This window comes from Neovison vison, chromosome 3 (assembly GCF_020171115.1).
Source record: "Neovison vison isolate M4711 chromosome 3, ASM_NN_V1, whole genome shotgun sequence".
Lineage (NCBI taxonomy): Eukaryota > Metazoa > Chordata > Mammalia > Carnivora > Mustelidae > Neogale > Neogale vison.
The window spans coordinates 137,548,628-137,563,571 of NC_058093.1; the positions used below are offsets into that span (position 1 = coordinate 137,548,628).

The 14,944-nt window shown below is 36.0% G+C and overlaps 1 protein-coding gene across 4 annotated transcripts in view; it reads right to left on the reverse strand.

Annotated features, from left to right (window-relative positions):
* Positions 1 to 7,947: 7,947 nt before the first annotated feature.
* Positions 7,948 to 14,944, reverse strand: part of RELCH (RAB11 binding and LisH domain, coiled-coil and HEAT repeat containing) — a 107,485-nt gene continuing 100,488 nt past the window's right edge. For 3 of the 4 annotated variants that reach the window (XM_044242862.1, XM_044242860.1, XM_044242859.1), the window contains one exon: positions 12,426 to 14,162. In XM_044242862.1, the coding sequence (XP_044098797.1) occupies positions 14,042 to 14,162 (121 nt within the window). In that variant the 3' untranslated portion in view covers positions 12,426 to 14,041. Of the gene's footprint in view, positions 8,400 to 12,425; positions 14,163 to 14,944 lie in introns of those variants that run through there. The other variant, XM_044242861.1, reaches the window with a different exon arrangement.

Here is a 14,944-nt window from a genome sequence, read left to right on the forward strand (position 1 = left end):
CTTACTGCCACATTATTGAAGTTCTATTTACAGTAGTTCCATTTACCCAGCACAGAGTATCTGACTATCAAGGAAAAATTGCAAGGCATACCAAATGGCAAAACATACAATTTGAAGAGACAGAACAAGCAGCAGAACCAGGCATGGCAGGGATATGGGCATTACAGACGGGGAGCTGAAAATCAACTATGACGGATATGCTAAGGACTCTAATGGATAAAGCAGATAGCATGCAAGGACAGATGAGGGCTGTTAAGCAGAGAGATGAAAATCCCAAGAAAGAACCAAAAAGGAACACTGGAGATGAAATACACTGCACAGAAAGGGAGAATGCCTTTAATGGGCTTATTAATAGATTGGATATGTCTGAGGAAAGAATCTCTGAACTTGCCGATATCTCAACAGAAACTTCCAGAAATGAAAAGCAAACCAAAAACACTGGGCGGGGTGGGGGGCCCATAGCCCAGAACACAATATCCAAAACTCCGGGACACTAAAAACTTATGCATGATGGACATACCAGAAGGAGAAGAAAGGGAGAAAGAAAACAGAAGAAATCTTTGAAACAATAATGACTGAGGATTCCCCCAAATTAATATCAGACACCAAACCATGGGTCTAAGAATCTCAGAGAATGCCAATCAGCATAAATGCCAGAAAAAATACACATAAGCATATTATTTTCAAACTACAGAAAGTCAAAGATTAAAAAAAAAGTCCTGAAAGACAGAGGGGGAAAAATGTCTTCCCTACAGAGATAAGAACTACTTCCAACTTCTCCTCAGAAACCATGCAAGTAAGAGCAGAGTGCAGAGACGAAAAGTGTTGAGAGAAATAACTAACTTAGAACTCTGTAACCCGTGAAATTACCCTTCAAAAGTGAAGGAGAAATAAAGACTTTCTCAGGTAAACAAAAATTGAATGTATTTGTTGCTACCAGGCTTGCCTTACAAGAAATGTTAACAGAGAGATGGCAAATAGTATTGGTCAGAAACTCAGATTTATATGAAGAAAGGAAAACCATTAAAGAAAGAATAAATGAAGGTAAAATAAAAATGTTTTCTTTTCTTACTCTAAAAGTTAAGTTTTTTCTTTTTTTTTTTTTAAAGATTTTATTTATTTATTTGACAGACAGAGATCACAAGTAGGCAGAGACGCAGGCAGAGAGAGAGGAAGGGAAGCAGGCTCCCTGCTGAGCAGACAGCCCCATATGGGACCCGATCCCAGGACCCTGGGATCATGACCTGAGCCAAAGGCAGAAGCTTTAACCCACTGAGCCACCCAGGTGGCCAATAACAGTTTTTTCAAAATATATCATTTATTTATGATTTATGTATGCTTATGTATGCTTTGATTTATGTATGCTTATGTATATATTATATACATGCTAATATATGCTTATATGTAAGTGAAATGAATGACGGTATAATACAAGGAATGAAAGGAATTAGGATTTTTTTTTAAGATTTTATTTATTCATCAGAGAGAGAGGGAGAGAGAGCGAGCACAGGCAGACAGAATGGCAGGCAGAGGCAGAGGGAGAAGCAGGCTCCCTGCCGAGCAAGGAGCCCGATGCGGGACTCGATCCCAGGACGCTGGGATCATGACCTGAGCCGAAGGCAGCCGCTTAACCAACTGAGCTACCCAGGCGTCCCAGGAATTAGGATTTTTTTGTTATTATAAGTTATTTGCACTACCTTTGAAGCATTCTAGTGTTCTGTGAGATTGGACTTGGATTAGTTGTAAATATATATTAGAAACTCTGATTAAAAAAAGGAAAATTGATATGCTAAGAAAGGAAAGAAAATGGAATCATTTAAAATTATAATTTAAAACTACAAAAAGAAGAAAAGCAAGACAAAAATATGGACAAAGAGCAAAATGGACAAATAGAAAACAGTAATAAATATGGTAAATATTAATCCAACTATATCAATGCTTTGAACCTCAATGATCTAAATGCACCAGTCAAAAGAGAGTCTCAGAGTAGATCAAAAAACAAGACCGATCTATTTGTTATCTACAAGAAACCTACTTTAAAAACACATAAAGATTAAAAGTAAATAGATGGAGAAATATATACCACGTTAACACCAATTAAAAAAAAGCAAGAGTAGCTGTATTAATTTCAGACAGAGCAGACTTTAGACAAAAGAGTTATCAGGGATAAAGAGGGGCATTATGTAATAATAAAGGGGTAAATTCTTTAAGAAGACCTAACAATCCTAAGATGGTATGTGCCTAACAACTGAGTGTCAAAATATGTGAGGCAAAAACTGATAGAACTGCAGGGAGAAATAGATGAATCCGAAATAAGTCAATTGGAGAAAGACAACTATCATATGATCTCCCTGATATGAGGAAGTCGAGAAGCAACATGGGAGTTTGGGGGGGTAGGAAAAGAATAAATGAAACAAGATGGGATCAGGAGGGAGACAAACCCTAAGAGACTCTTAATCTCACAAAACAAACTGAGGATTGCAGGGGGGAGGAGGGTAGAGAGAGGGGGGTGAGGTTATGGACATTGGGGAGGGTATGTGCTATGGTGAGTGCTGTGAAGTGTGTAAACCTGGTGATTCACAGACCTGTACCCCTGGGGCTAATAATACATTATGTGTTTAAAAAAAAAGATATAGATGAATCTATTATTACAGTTGGGACCTCAACTGTCTCAAAAATGGACGTAAAATCAGTATGGACATAGTTGAACTCAATAATACCATCTTTCAACTGGATATAAAAGACAGACCATATTCTGGGCCATAAAACACATTTTAACAAATTCAAAAGAATGGAAATCAGAATATGTCAGCTCTCAGATCACAATGGAATTAAACTAGAAATCAGTAACAGAAAGATAAATGGAATATCCCAAAATATGTGAAGACTAAGAAAAATTCTACATAATGCATGGGGTCAAAGAAGAAATCTCAAGAGAAAGTACAAAATATTTTAAACTAAATGAAAATGAAAACACAGCTTATTAAAATTTGTGGTAGCAGCAAAACAGTACTTAGTGGGAAACTTAAAGCACTGAATACACAGATCAGAAAAGGAAGATCTAAAATCAGTCACCTAAGCTTCTACCTTAAGAAACTACAAAAAGAGGGCACCTGGGTGGCTCAGTGGGTTAAGCCTCTGCCTTCGGTTCAGGTCATGATCTCAGGGTCCTGGGATCATGACCTGAACCAAAGGCAGAGGCTTAACCCGCATCGGGCTCTCTGCTCAGCGGGGAGCCTGCTTCTCCCCCCACGCCTGCCTCTATGCCTACTTGTGATCTCTCTCCCTCTGTCAAATAAATAAATAAAATCTTAAAAAAAAAAAAAAAGAAACTACAAAAAGAACAAATTAAATCCAAAGTAAAAGGAAGAAAGAAACAATAGGAGTTAGAACCACAAACAAACCAAAAACAATGAAATGGAAAACAGGAAATCAACAGAAAAAATAAACATAATCAAAAGCTGGTTCTTTGAAAAGATCAATAAAACCGGGAGGCCACTAGCCAGGCTAACTAAGAAAAACAGAGAGAGAGAAGACACAAATTACTATTATCAGAAATGAAAGAGGATGTGGACATCACTCCAGAGCCCATGGACATTAAAAGGATAATAATAAAGGAATACCGTGAACAACTCTATGCACACACATTTGACAATTTAGATGAAATGGACCAATTCCAGGGTGCCTGGCTGGCTCAGTTGGTAGAGCATGTGACTCTTGATCTTGGGGTGGTGAGTTCAAGCCCCATGTTGGGTGTAGAGATTACTTAAATAAAAAAGAAGAGACTAATCAATTCCTTGATACAATCTGCCAAAACTCAGAATCAGAATAGGCCCATATTTATTAAAGACATTCAATCAAACTATTAAGAACTTTTCAAAATAGAAAGCACTAGGTCCAGATGTGTTCACTGATAAATTCTTATCAAAATTTAAGGAAGATATTCTACCAATTTTCTGCGGTCTTTCAGAAGATAGAAACTGAGAGAATACTTAACTCATTCTCTGAGACCAGCATTACCCTAATACTAAAACTAGACATACACATTACAAGAAAACTACAGACCAGTATGTCTCATGAACAGACCCCACACAGTCAAAAATCTGCATATAACTTTTGACTTCCCTTAAACGTAACTACTAACAGCCCACTATTGAGCCCACTAAAGCCTTACCAATAACATAAACAGTTGACTGACCACATTTTGTATGTTGCATGTATAATATGCCATATTCTTACAATATAGTAAGCTAGAGAAAAAACAATGTTATTAAGAAAATCATAAGGAAGAAAAAATACATTTACAGCTCTAGACTGTAAAAGAATTCCACGTATAAGTGGACTTGTGCAGTTCAAGCACATGTTGTTCAAGGGTCAAGTGTAATTGAATCCTGGCTCGCCCTAAGACACCACCTTCCTGCTAAGCTTCAAAGTGGAGGCGTTTCATTTTTGTTCTCAAAATCTTCTGTACCTTACAGCCTGGAGGTAGGACAGATATCTTATTTGCTTTTTATTTTTACTCCCCAATAGAAGTCTCTTTCCAGTTCACCTACTTGAATATTTTTACTAAAACGTATTTTTAAAATTTTATTGGGACCCATCCCTCGGATTATTCATTTCCCCCCCTCACTCCAGTATTTCCTTTCTCCCCTTCTCCAGTTTGGATTCTATGGTCCATCGCTATAATCATTGCTTCACAAGTAGCTTTAAAGTCCTTGTCCTTTCTTCTCCTCTTAAGCATCTAGAAAAACCCAGCCCTATTTATACTTCTCTGATATTTCATACCTGCTCTTGAGTTGCTCCTGGCTGGAGAAAAAGAATTCACTTGCATTAACTAGCTCTCTTTAAATTCACAATTACTGTTCTCAAATGGGCTTTCAAAATTGCTTAGCAATTCTGCAATTCCCTCAGTAATTCATCCTGCCATTCACAGAGACAACCATGTCTACCTTCTTTCTCCTCAAACATTTAACACTTTCCATATGCCAGCCCAGTTGATTTCCATGCTTCATACTTCACTGAGAAAACAGAAGGAATTAAGTGGAAACCCCCTAATCTTCCCACCACTAAATCCACCCAATCACCTCCACGTGCATCTTTTCTCTGCCTTCACCCCTATTATAATGAAGGCCAGTCCCTCCATTTGTTCTCTGAATCTCAACCTCTCTCGCCTTCCCAAGGACTTTGGTTGCACAATTTTTGCTTGTTACTGCTGCATCATCATCATCATCTTTCATTTTACTGGCTTATTCTCATTCATGAACACGATCTGATTTCTCCTATTACAAAATAAGACTAAAAATACCCTAAAATGATCTCCTGTTATTTCCTAGCTGCCATAGCTCTGCTCCCTTAAATGTCTTAAAAGAGCTGTCATCTCTAGTAGTCTTTCACCCACTCCAATCAGGTTTGCATTCTCATCAATGCACTGAAACTACTGTTGAGGTTATCTTCCAGTGGGTTTCAGATCCATCCTCATCTCTACCTGTGAGTAGAAACTGACCCTCCTTAGAAGGTTCTTTGCTGGGGCACCTGGGTGGCTCAGTGGGTTAAGCCTCTGCCTTCCGCTTAGGTCATGATCTTAGGGTCTTGGGATCGAGCCTTGCATCGGGCTCTCTGCTCAGCAGGGAGCCTGCTTCCTCCTCTCTCTCTGCCTGCCTCTCTGCCTACTTGTGATCTCTGTCAAATAAATAAATAAAATCTTTAAAAAAAAAATAAAGGTTCTTTGCTTCCATGAAATCACTCTCTTGGTTTCCCTCTTATCTCACTGTATACTCCTTCCAATTCTTTTAGTAGTAGTTCTTGCTCTGTTGGATTTTGAAATATGGGGAGTATCCCAGGGTTCAGATTTGGATCTTCTTCTCCATGGTTCCTCTCTTCCCAGGCCATCTCATATAGCCCCATGGCTTTATCCAAATATTGGTGACTCCATAGTCTAGCCTGAGATCCATTTAACTTAAAAAATTTTTTTTAAATTAACATATAATGTATTATTAGTCCCAGGGGTACAGGTCTGTGAATTGCCAGGTTTACACACTTCACAGCACTCACCACAGTACATACCCTCCCCAATGTTCATAACCCAACCACCCTCTTCCTACCTCCTTCCCCCCAGCAATCTTCAGTTTGTTTTGTGAGATTAAGAGTCTCTTATGGTTTGTCTCCCTCCTGATCCCATCTTGTTTCATTTTTTCCTTCCCTACCGCTCAAGACCCCACATTGCCTCTCAAATTCTCTGTATCAGGGAGATCATATGATAATTGCCTTTCTCTGATTGACTTATTTTGCTCAGCATAATACCCTCTACTTCCATCCATGTCATTGCAAATGCCAAGATTTCTTTTGATGGCTGCATAGTATTCCTGTGTGTGTGTGTGTGTGTGCGCACACACCACATTTTCTTTATCCATTCATCTGTTGATGGACATCTAGGTTCTTTCCATAGTTTGGCTATTGTAGACATTGCTGTTATAAACATTTGGGTGCACGTGCCCCTTTGGATCCCTACATTTGTATTTTTAGGGTAAAAACCCAGTAGTGTGATTGCTGGGTCGCAGGGTAGCTCTATTTTCGACTTTTTGAGGAACTTCCATGCTGTTTTCCAGAGTGGTTGTACCAGCTTGCATTTCCACCAACAGTAGGAGGGTTCCCCTTTCTCTGCATCCTCACCAGCATCTGTCATTTCCTGAATTGTTAATTTTAGCCATTCTGACTGGTGTGAGGTGATATCTCATTGTGGTTTTGATTTGTATTTTCCTGACGCCGAGTGATAGGGAGCACTTTTTCATGTGTCTCTTGGCCATCTGGATGTCTTCTTTGCAGAAATGTCTGTTCATGTCCTCTGCCCATTTCTTGATTGGATTATTTGTTCTTTGGGTGTTGAGTTTGATAAGTTCTTTATAGATTTTGGATAGTAGCCCTTTATCTGATATGTCATTTGCAAATATCTTCTCCCATTCTGTCAGCTGTCTTTTGGTTTTGTTGAGTGTTTCCTTTGCGGTGCAAAAGCTTTTGATTTTGATGAAGTCCCAATAGTTCATTAGATAACTAACTTCTTCCTTAACATTTCCATAGGTAGTGCTCAGGTATCTTTAATTTAACCTATCTAGAACAAAAATGTAGATTAACCCCCCAAACTTGTTCCTTACTTCCTCACTATTGTCATCACCCATTATTTTATTCTGTTACTGCGGTCAGAAATCTCAGCAACATGTTTGGTTTACCCCTTTCCTTCCCTCTTCACACTCAAACTGTCAGGCCAGTTCTGCTTCCAACTATGTTGGAGATCTGATTCTTTCCCTCCATTTTCGCTCAGGCTGCCATCCTCTCTTGCTTAGGCTACTGCATTTCAATAGCTTCTGCCTTCAGCCTCTACTCATCTCCTTTTCAAAAGCATCTTACAAAGCACAAGTATATCCAATATAAACTGGATTAAGCCATTCTACTATTCAATTACTTTTCAACTATTCAAAGGCTCCCCTTTCTAACTTCTAATCATAGTGTACAAAGCTCTCTATGATCTGGCTACATCCATCTCCAACTTCATCTTTTGATAGTGTCTCAACCACATTGGTCATTTTTTTCCCCAATTCCTTGAACACAACACTGTTTCTCGTCTCATTGCCTGTGCACATACTGCTCTTTTTTCTTTTATGTGAAAACATGTCTAAAGCCTATTCTTCCTGGTTTTCAGGTAAAATGTTACCTCACAGATGTCTTCAAAGCAAACCATAAAGATAATCCCCCCTAACTAAAGTACGTCTTCCTCAGCCGTACTTTCTCAACCTGTTTGTTTCCTTGTCCAGCTGTTAAGCTCTGTCTTGTCAGTCTCGTTCATGCTTAGCACAAAACAGGTCCTCCACAGATGTATGCTGAATGGTGAATGACTTTACAATCTTTAAAAAGGGATGGCTTCTCTACACTGACAGATCACTTGCAAGACTTGGTGAGCTTTGTTGGTAAGAGGTGCTGCGCAGAGAGCCAGATACCAATATAAACGCTGCAGAGCTTTTTAGACCATACACACATGGCACAATTCTTTTTTGCACTTTTATTTATTCCATATATTCTACCTTGGATATAAATAAAGACATTATGAGGAACAAAGTCAAATATTTTGCTGAGGTCAAAATATGCACAAGACTACACAATCCTCCTGATCCACAACATATAATAGCTCTATGAAAAGGACGGTAGGTTAGTTTGGCATGTAGGCTCAGTAAATTCATCCTGTTCCCTTTTAATCTAATTGGCAAACTTGCATGGAATTGGTATCAAGCTCACAGTTCATTAATCCATTCAGTTAATGTTGAGTACTTATCATACACCAGGCATTCTTCAAATACCGGAGACATACTGGTTGAAAAGGATAGACAACATTCTCTCTCATGGAGCTGAGTCTAGTGAAAGAGACAGACAATAAAAAATAAGAAAATGAGTACTGAGAAGAATAATTATGAAAGAAAAAAAAACAGGGAGATCTAAGGGAATGAATTATAGGGGTTACTTTGGACTGAGTAGTCCAAAAAGCCAACCTGAAGAGGCTTTATATAGATTTAGAATGGTAGTCCATATTTTTTATCTTTTGGCTTCTCATTTTTGAAAATCAGGATATTTATCCATTTCTAGTCTGTTGCCTCTCCATGATTTTCTTGAGGATTATTACACTACAACACCATGCCTTCAGTAGTATGACAGAACAAAACGGTCTCCAAATTTGGTTTGTAGCATTTACCTCCTAAGATGTGAAAACTTTCGTAATGTTTTCAAGAAACCAGATTCTGACTTTTAAAATCAATGATCAACGGTTAACTGAAGAGTTTCCTTCTCTTAGATAACACTAGGAACCAATTATTTTCAAGAAATGGCAGTTCTTATTTTTCTTCCCTTAGTATGAAAAGTTTAGTTATAAGGAACTTCAAATAACATACCAAATAAATCTGTAAATTACTATAAGAATCAAATATATACCAAAAGACACGAGTGAAGTTGCAAAGGATAAATAAAATATTTTATAAAATCTAAATAATGTAATACAAATTAATTTATTGGACTAATTTACTTATTAGGCTTTTGATAAAAATTAATTTCAAGTTTTGGTAAGCAAAAAGTAAAATTACCTTACCAGTCTTCACTAGGTTGGAAACTCTTGGAATGGTTCAAGTAGGCAAAATTAACAATCAAAAGTGGTTTCTGCCTTCTACTGCAATTTTAGGTAAATGATGCATGTCACGGTAACCTATACACTTACTAGAAAACAGAAGTATGGGGGAGGAGGTTATACACAGTTACCCATGCCTTAGTTATTCAGGGGCTTATTTTAAATCCAATTTGAACTTTCCTGATACTAAGTGCTAACATACTTTCAGGTTTACTATTGTGTAAGTCCTTAAGTCCTGTAAGGAATAGAGAGCATGTTATTATTTCCATGCTTTTTGATTCTAAGACAAAAAAGAACTTACTAGAAAGGAAATGATATTTATAAAATTCATATAAAAATGAAATTAGGAATGATTTACATTATGAAAAACATTCACCTTAGGTTCAATACTTAATACATGACAGGGAGATTTATAAATACAGGAAGCTAAAAATTTAAAGAATTGTCAATTATCAGAAATGTAGATAAAGCATCTTTAAAACTGTAAAGTCAATGAGAAATCATTAGATTTACTTAGCAATGTATATGTTACATAAGATACTTACAGCATTTTCAGCTTCATTGAAAATGCATATCCTAAAAATATCTTAAGGTTGGAAATGCCAACAATTTAAAAAGAGGTCGTTTTTCCAGTAAGAATAGTTTTTAAAATTTTTATTTTTAAATTTATTTTAAGAGTTTATTTATTCATTTGAGAGACAAAGAGAGAGCACGAGCAGGGGAGGCGGAGGCAGAAAGAGAAACAGACTCCCTGCTGAGCTGGGAGTTGGACATGGGGCTCGATCCCAGAACCTGGAGCTCATGACCTGAGCCAAAGTTAGAAGCTTAACCATCTGGGCCACCCAGGTGCCCATAAAAATTTTGAAACGTAGATTGTCAACAAATGATAACCCTAAATAACAATCACTGATGAAAAATTTAATATCTATTTCATATAACACAAAATGCCAGCTTAAAGCTAACATAAATTTTACTACACTGAAATCCCTCAAGGAATCTATTCATGCAATGATCTAACTGAAATAAATATAATGGATTAGTCTTTAATGTATTAAAATATTAAAATAGTAATATACTTTTCTTTCTTTCTTTTTTTTTTTTTAAAGATTTTATTTATTTATTTGACAGAGATACAGCGAGAGAGGGAACACAAGCAGGGGAAGTGGGAGAGGGAGAAACAGGCTTCCTGACAAGGAGGGAGCCCGATGTGGGGCTCAATCCCAAGACCCAGGGATCCTGACCTGAGCCCAAGGCAGACGCTTAACGACTGAGCCACCCAGGCACCCCAAAATATACTTTTCTATATAGATATGCTTTGGACAGAATTTTACAGCTATTACTGAAGACTCTTAAGGAAAGTAAATAATTTACATCTGTCACGACCCTGAACTAAAGGAAATATTTATATACTATCAAAATTATTTATATACTACCACTTAAATATATATATTTATATATTACATATAATATACATATACTATATATAGTATAGTTATATATTATAGCTTATATTGTGTTGAGTTCACATTATCTATCATGTACTTTATGAGTGGTGTGGTCTTACAGTGAACAGGAATTTTTAAAGATTTTTCTTAAACATGCAAACAAAGTAAACTATAAAGAAGGCAAAGTTTCCTGTAGTTAGTTCTGATGGGAAAATCCAGAAGACTGATGTGCCACTCAGAGATTGTGACTAGAGTGCAAATTCCATAGACGAAATGCATGCAGAACATCCATTTGTAGTGTGAAAATAGCCTAAAATACAATTGTTTTGCCAAGATGCAGAAATCTACCAGATACATTATTTTTTATTACTAGCAAACACCTTTAATCTATTATTTTTTAAACATACTGAAATAAAATAGTAATGAAAACAAGCATACTGTAAAGTTACATGAGAACTTTCAAACACATATCTATTCATGTGAAAAGCTAAATTTATTTCATAGTTTGCTTATAAAAGAGTTAACATCCAAGACAAAGTTGGAATTTTATGACCTAGCCAATCTGGAGAATTTTCGGAATTAGAACTGCTAATTACAAAACTCTTCAAACATACATTCTTTATACAAAAATAGTTAAGGAATTGGTAACTAGCACAAAATGTTCACTGTAGTTAGCTCTCACAGTTCCAAGATCAACAAGGTGATGTCTGGAGATAGTCCTGTCCTTAAAGTTCAAAATAGTCTAAAATAGGTTATTCAAAATGGTCTAAAATAGGTTATTTAAAAAATTGGGATCATGACAAGACAAATCAATACACAGCCAATTCATCTCCCCAAATTCTATCAGAGACTATTTATTTGAACCAGTATTTCTTTCCTGTTAAAAAAGGAATTTGATAGCAACTTGAATCGAGACTCTATTAAAATTATTTACAATTTCATTCAGGCTGCAAGTCTGTTTGGCGTTTAGCAAAGTAATCTTGCAAAAGGGGTGACTGGTGCAAACAAATGAAGTCAAGGACATTCACATATAAAGTTAGATACTGCTATCATTCAAGCATAGTTCTTGGAGTAATTCAGCAAAATTGCTAGCTATGGCATTTCTGGGTTTCTGAAAATTTTAAATTTCTGGCTTGCTTTAGAAACACAGGCATAATTTCAAATTAGCTTTAAATCAAGTTTACTTTGCAAACTTAGTTTTTTGTTAAGTCAAATATTTAAATCTGTACTGTTTTTATTTCTGTGTAAAAAGAGTGAGTATGGGAATTTTATGGCCTGTTTTGGAAGAACACACTCAGTTTCAGTGATTAGTATGGTTAGTCTATCTGGTCTTTAAAGAATCATAGTTTGCCTTAAAAATCACTGTGAAAATAAAGATGAAGTCTTACTGACATTAAGATGCTTAACAGCATAATAAGGGAGACTCCCTTGAAATATACTGTGTATCTTACTAGATGCTGCCTTTTAAAGAAAACACTAGCATTTAGACAAATGGAGTCACAAACTGATAAAAATTATCACAATAAAAATATTTATATTCATACATTTGGTAACGCATATATTTATTTTGCTGTATTTCAAAGCAAATGAGAACCGTAACAGTTCCTTTAAACTGTCTCTGAAATATATTCATTTTAGAGCAACAATCTTTTTTTAGTAAAAGTAAATTAAATAGGTAATTTATATAAATTATATTCCTTAAATAACACAGTAAATTTTAATGAATACATTCTTTCTCATTTCCTTTTGCTTGGATACAGAGTATATAGTGCTTCAAAATGAAAATAAATACACATAGCCGGAAACAAAACAAAAACAAATATGCAAAAACATTTTATTTATAATAGATCAACATTTTTGACATGAAAGGTAGCCACTTTCAATTTCTCAGGAATGCCTAGAATCCAACAGTTTCTGAAAGACTAGTTAATTTTAACAATTGTGTCACTACAGGTAAAAGAAATAATTTCAGAATGAACTTTTTAAATGGCTTTGTTTATGGCAACTCATTTTATAAGCTTGACTGTGTGGTAAGCTATCTTTTCCAGAAGTGAATGTAATCCAACTATGTTCCAAGTGTATTAAAACAGTTTATACAACAAACACGAGAATCGCCTATATGCATCAACTGTGCTCAAACAAGAATTCTCTTTACCAAAATATTCATTTTTCAAAAAGGCCTCACATTACCCCCTCAAACCAATCATCCCCTTCTATGTCCAGTCCCACTCTTTTCTACTTCAAGTTGCATTACTGCAGAGACAACTGTCCAATTCCAGTGGAGCTGTACACTGACTTAAGACTCTATGTAATATATATCAAACACAAGAATAGTCACTGACTGTAAGGGACAAGGTGTTAACTAACCAACAGTAATTTAGCTAATGTCAGTTTGAGTTTAGAGGGAAAAAAGCAGCCCCCAAATGTCCTTAACTTTTCGGTACTTCTCTGTAACACACAGAATGAAAAGATAATCTCTGAAATCAAAATCATTAGAAAATATTTTAAACACAATATTTCATGTAAGTCAGTGTTAAATTTCAAATTCAAACCATATTTTCCTGTGTACTTAAATTTGGAGAAGAATTTCACAATTATTAGCTCTTCTTACCTACGTTTACTTTTGAGTATTTAAATCTACTACATATCAGTTTTCAAAATTCACCTTGGTTACTACGCTCCCCCCCCCCCCCCCCGGTGTTTATGTGCTGTCTCTCCTCAGGTAAGTCCATTATATGCATGTAAGTGCTGGGGAGGTTTGAATAGCACTTAAAGAATATTCATGAGAGCTCTGAAATGTGGAAGGTTTCATTATAATCTACTTACTGTAGGATCTGTAACTCAAATTCATCACAGCATTATAAAATACTGTGTGAATGGAATGCACACAATTCCTACAGACACAAAAACTGAAGTCCAAAAGGCACAGAGTAATGCTGGTGGCTCTTTCTAGTCAGTTAAGAAACAATAAAAAGTCTGCATTATTCTTTCATAATTTAAATACTTAAGTAATCTCCACTTTTATTACTTTATAACAATGACTTCAAATTTACATTATTTTAAGTACCATTGTAATAGCTTAGTGTATAATACAGATTTGCTAATATCCCATCCAAAAATTAAAAAAAAAACCACAACTCTTCACTATATATATATATATATATATATATGTAAAAAAAAATTATTCCGAAAGACAAGAACATAGAAGAGGGACTTGGTACAGACTATAAACCCAATTTTCTATCACCACAGTTGTAACTCCAAAATTAACAGATATACAGCAATAATCAAAAGCAGTGCAAATATCTTTGGAGGTTAGGATAAAATTATAATGCAAGAACATAAAACAAGGAAATAAAAAAGGCAAGTACTTCAAGTACAAGGAACCAGTCTGCTTGAGTCCATCTTAGTGTCTACTGGGGCTTCCTTCCTGCTTTTACTTCTTTCTCTGAAACACATTGGCCAACATGGCACCTGAGGTTGTCAACTGGCCCATTTTGTTCAAAAACTTGGTCTTTGTATCTTCACTCACTAAGCTTGCAGCAATTGACATTGAGCTAGGAAAGAAATTTTAAAATTCAAGTAAAGCAATTAAAAAACTAGAATATCCATTTTTTTCATTTCTTCAGTAGTAATAATGTTAATAAATACATTCTGAGCTAGTATCACAAAGGGGAAGCTAGTATTTACAGACAGGAGTTTTTACGGACCATACTAGGTTTGGAGCTTCACATTCACTGTTTATATTAAAGGAAACAGTATAGTGTAGAGGTTCGAAGCAAGTCTGCAGTGAGACTGCATCTTGGCTCTGTCATTTGGCAGCTTTGTGACCCTGGGCAAGTTATTTGAGCTCATCTGTAAAATGGAGATAAGTCTATTACCTACCTCACAGGTCTATTAAGAACTATACAAGCGCACACAGTGCTTATTAGTAGTGCCAGGCACGTAATAACATGCTGTAACTATGAGTAGTTACTCCTCATCACCATCACTTCGTTTAATTCTTATAGCAACCCTGGAAGATAGATATTATCCCTATTTTCACAAATGAGTATATTAAATCACAGCGAGGTTTTATAAACTGTTCTGATAACAATCCTATGACGTATTACTTTTGGGAGGACAGGGCACAATGTCCTCAACTGCCACTTGCATTAGTTTCAATCAACAATTTAAAATCCATTTCTTCTTTCTTTTTGAACAACCTTCTGTGTAGGGAGTAAACACATCTAAATAACTACTAAAGATTGCTAATTTATCATAATACCAAACAGAACAGTGAACAAGTGCAATTTTCCAGTGATCCAACAATAAACCCAGTTTGCTGGCCCCGTAGCCT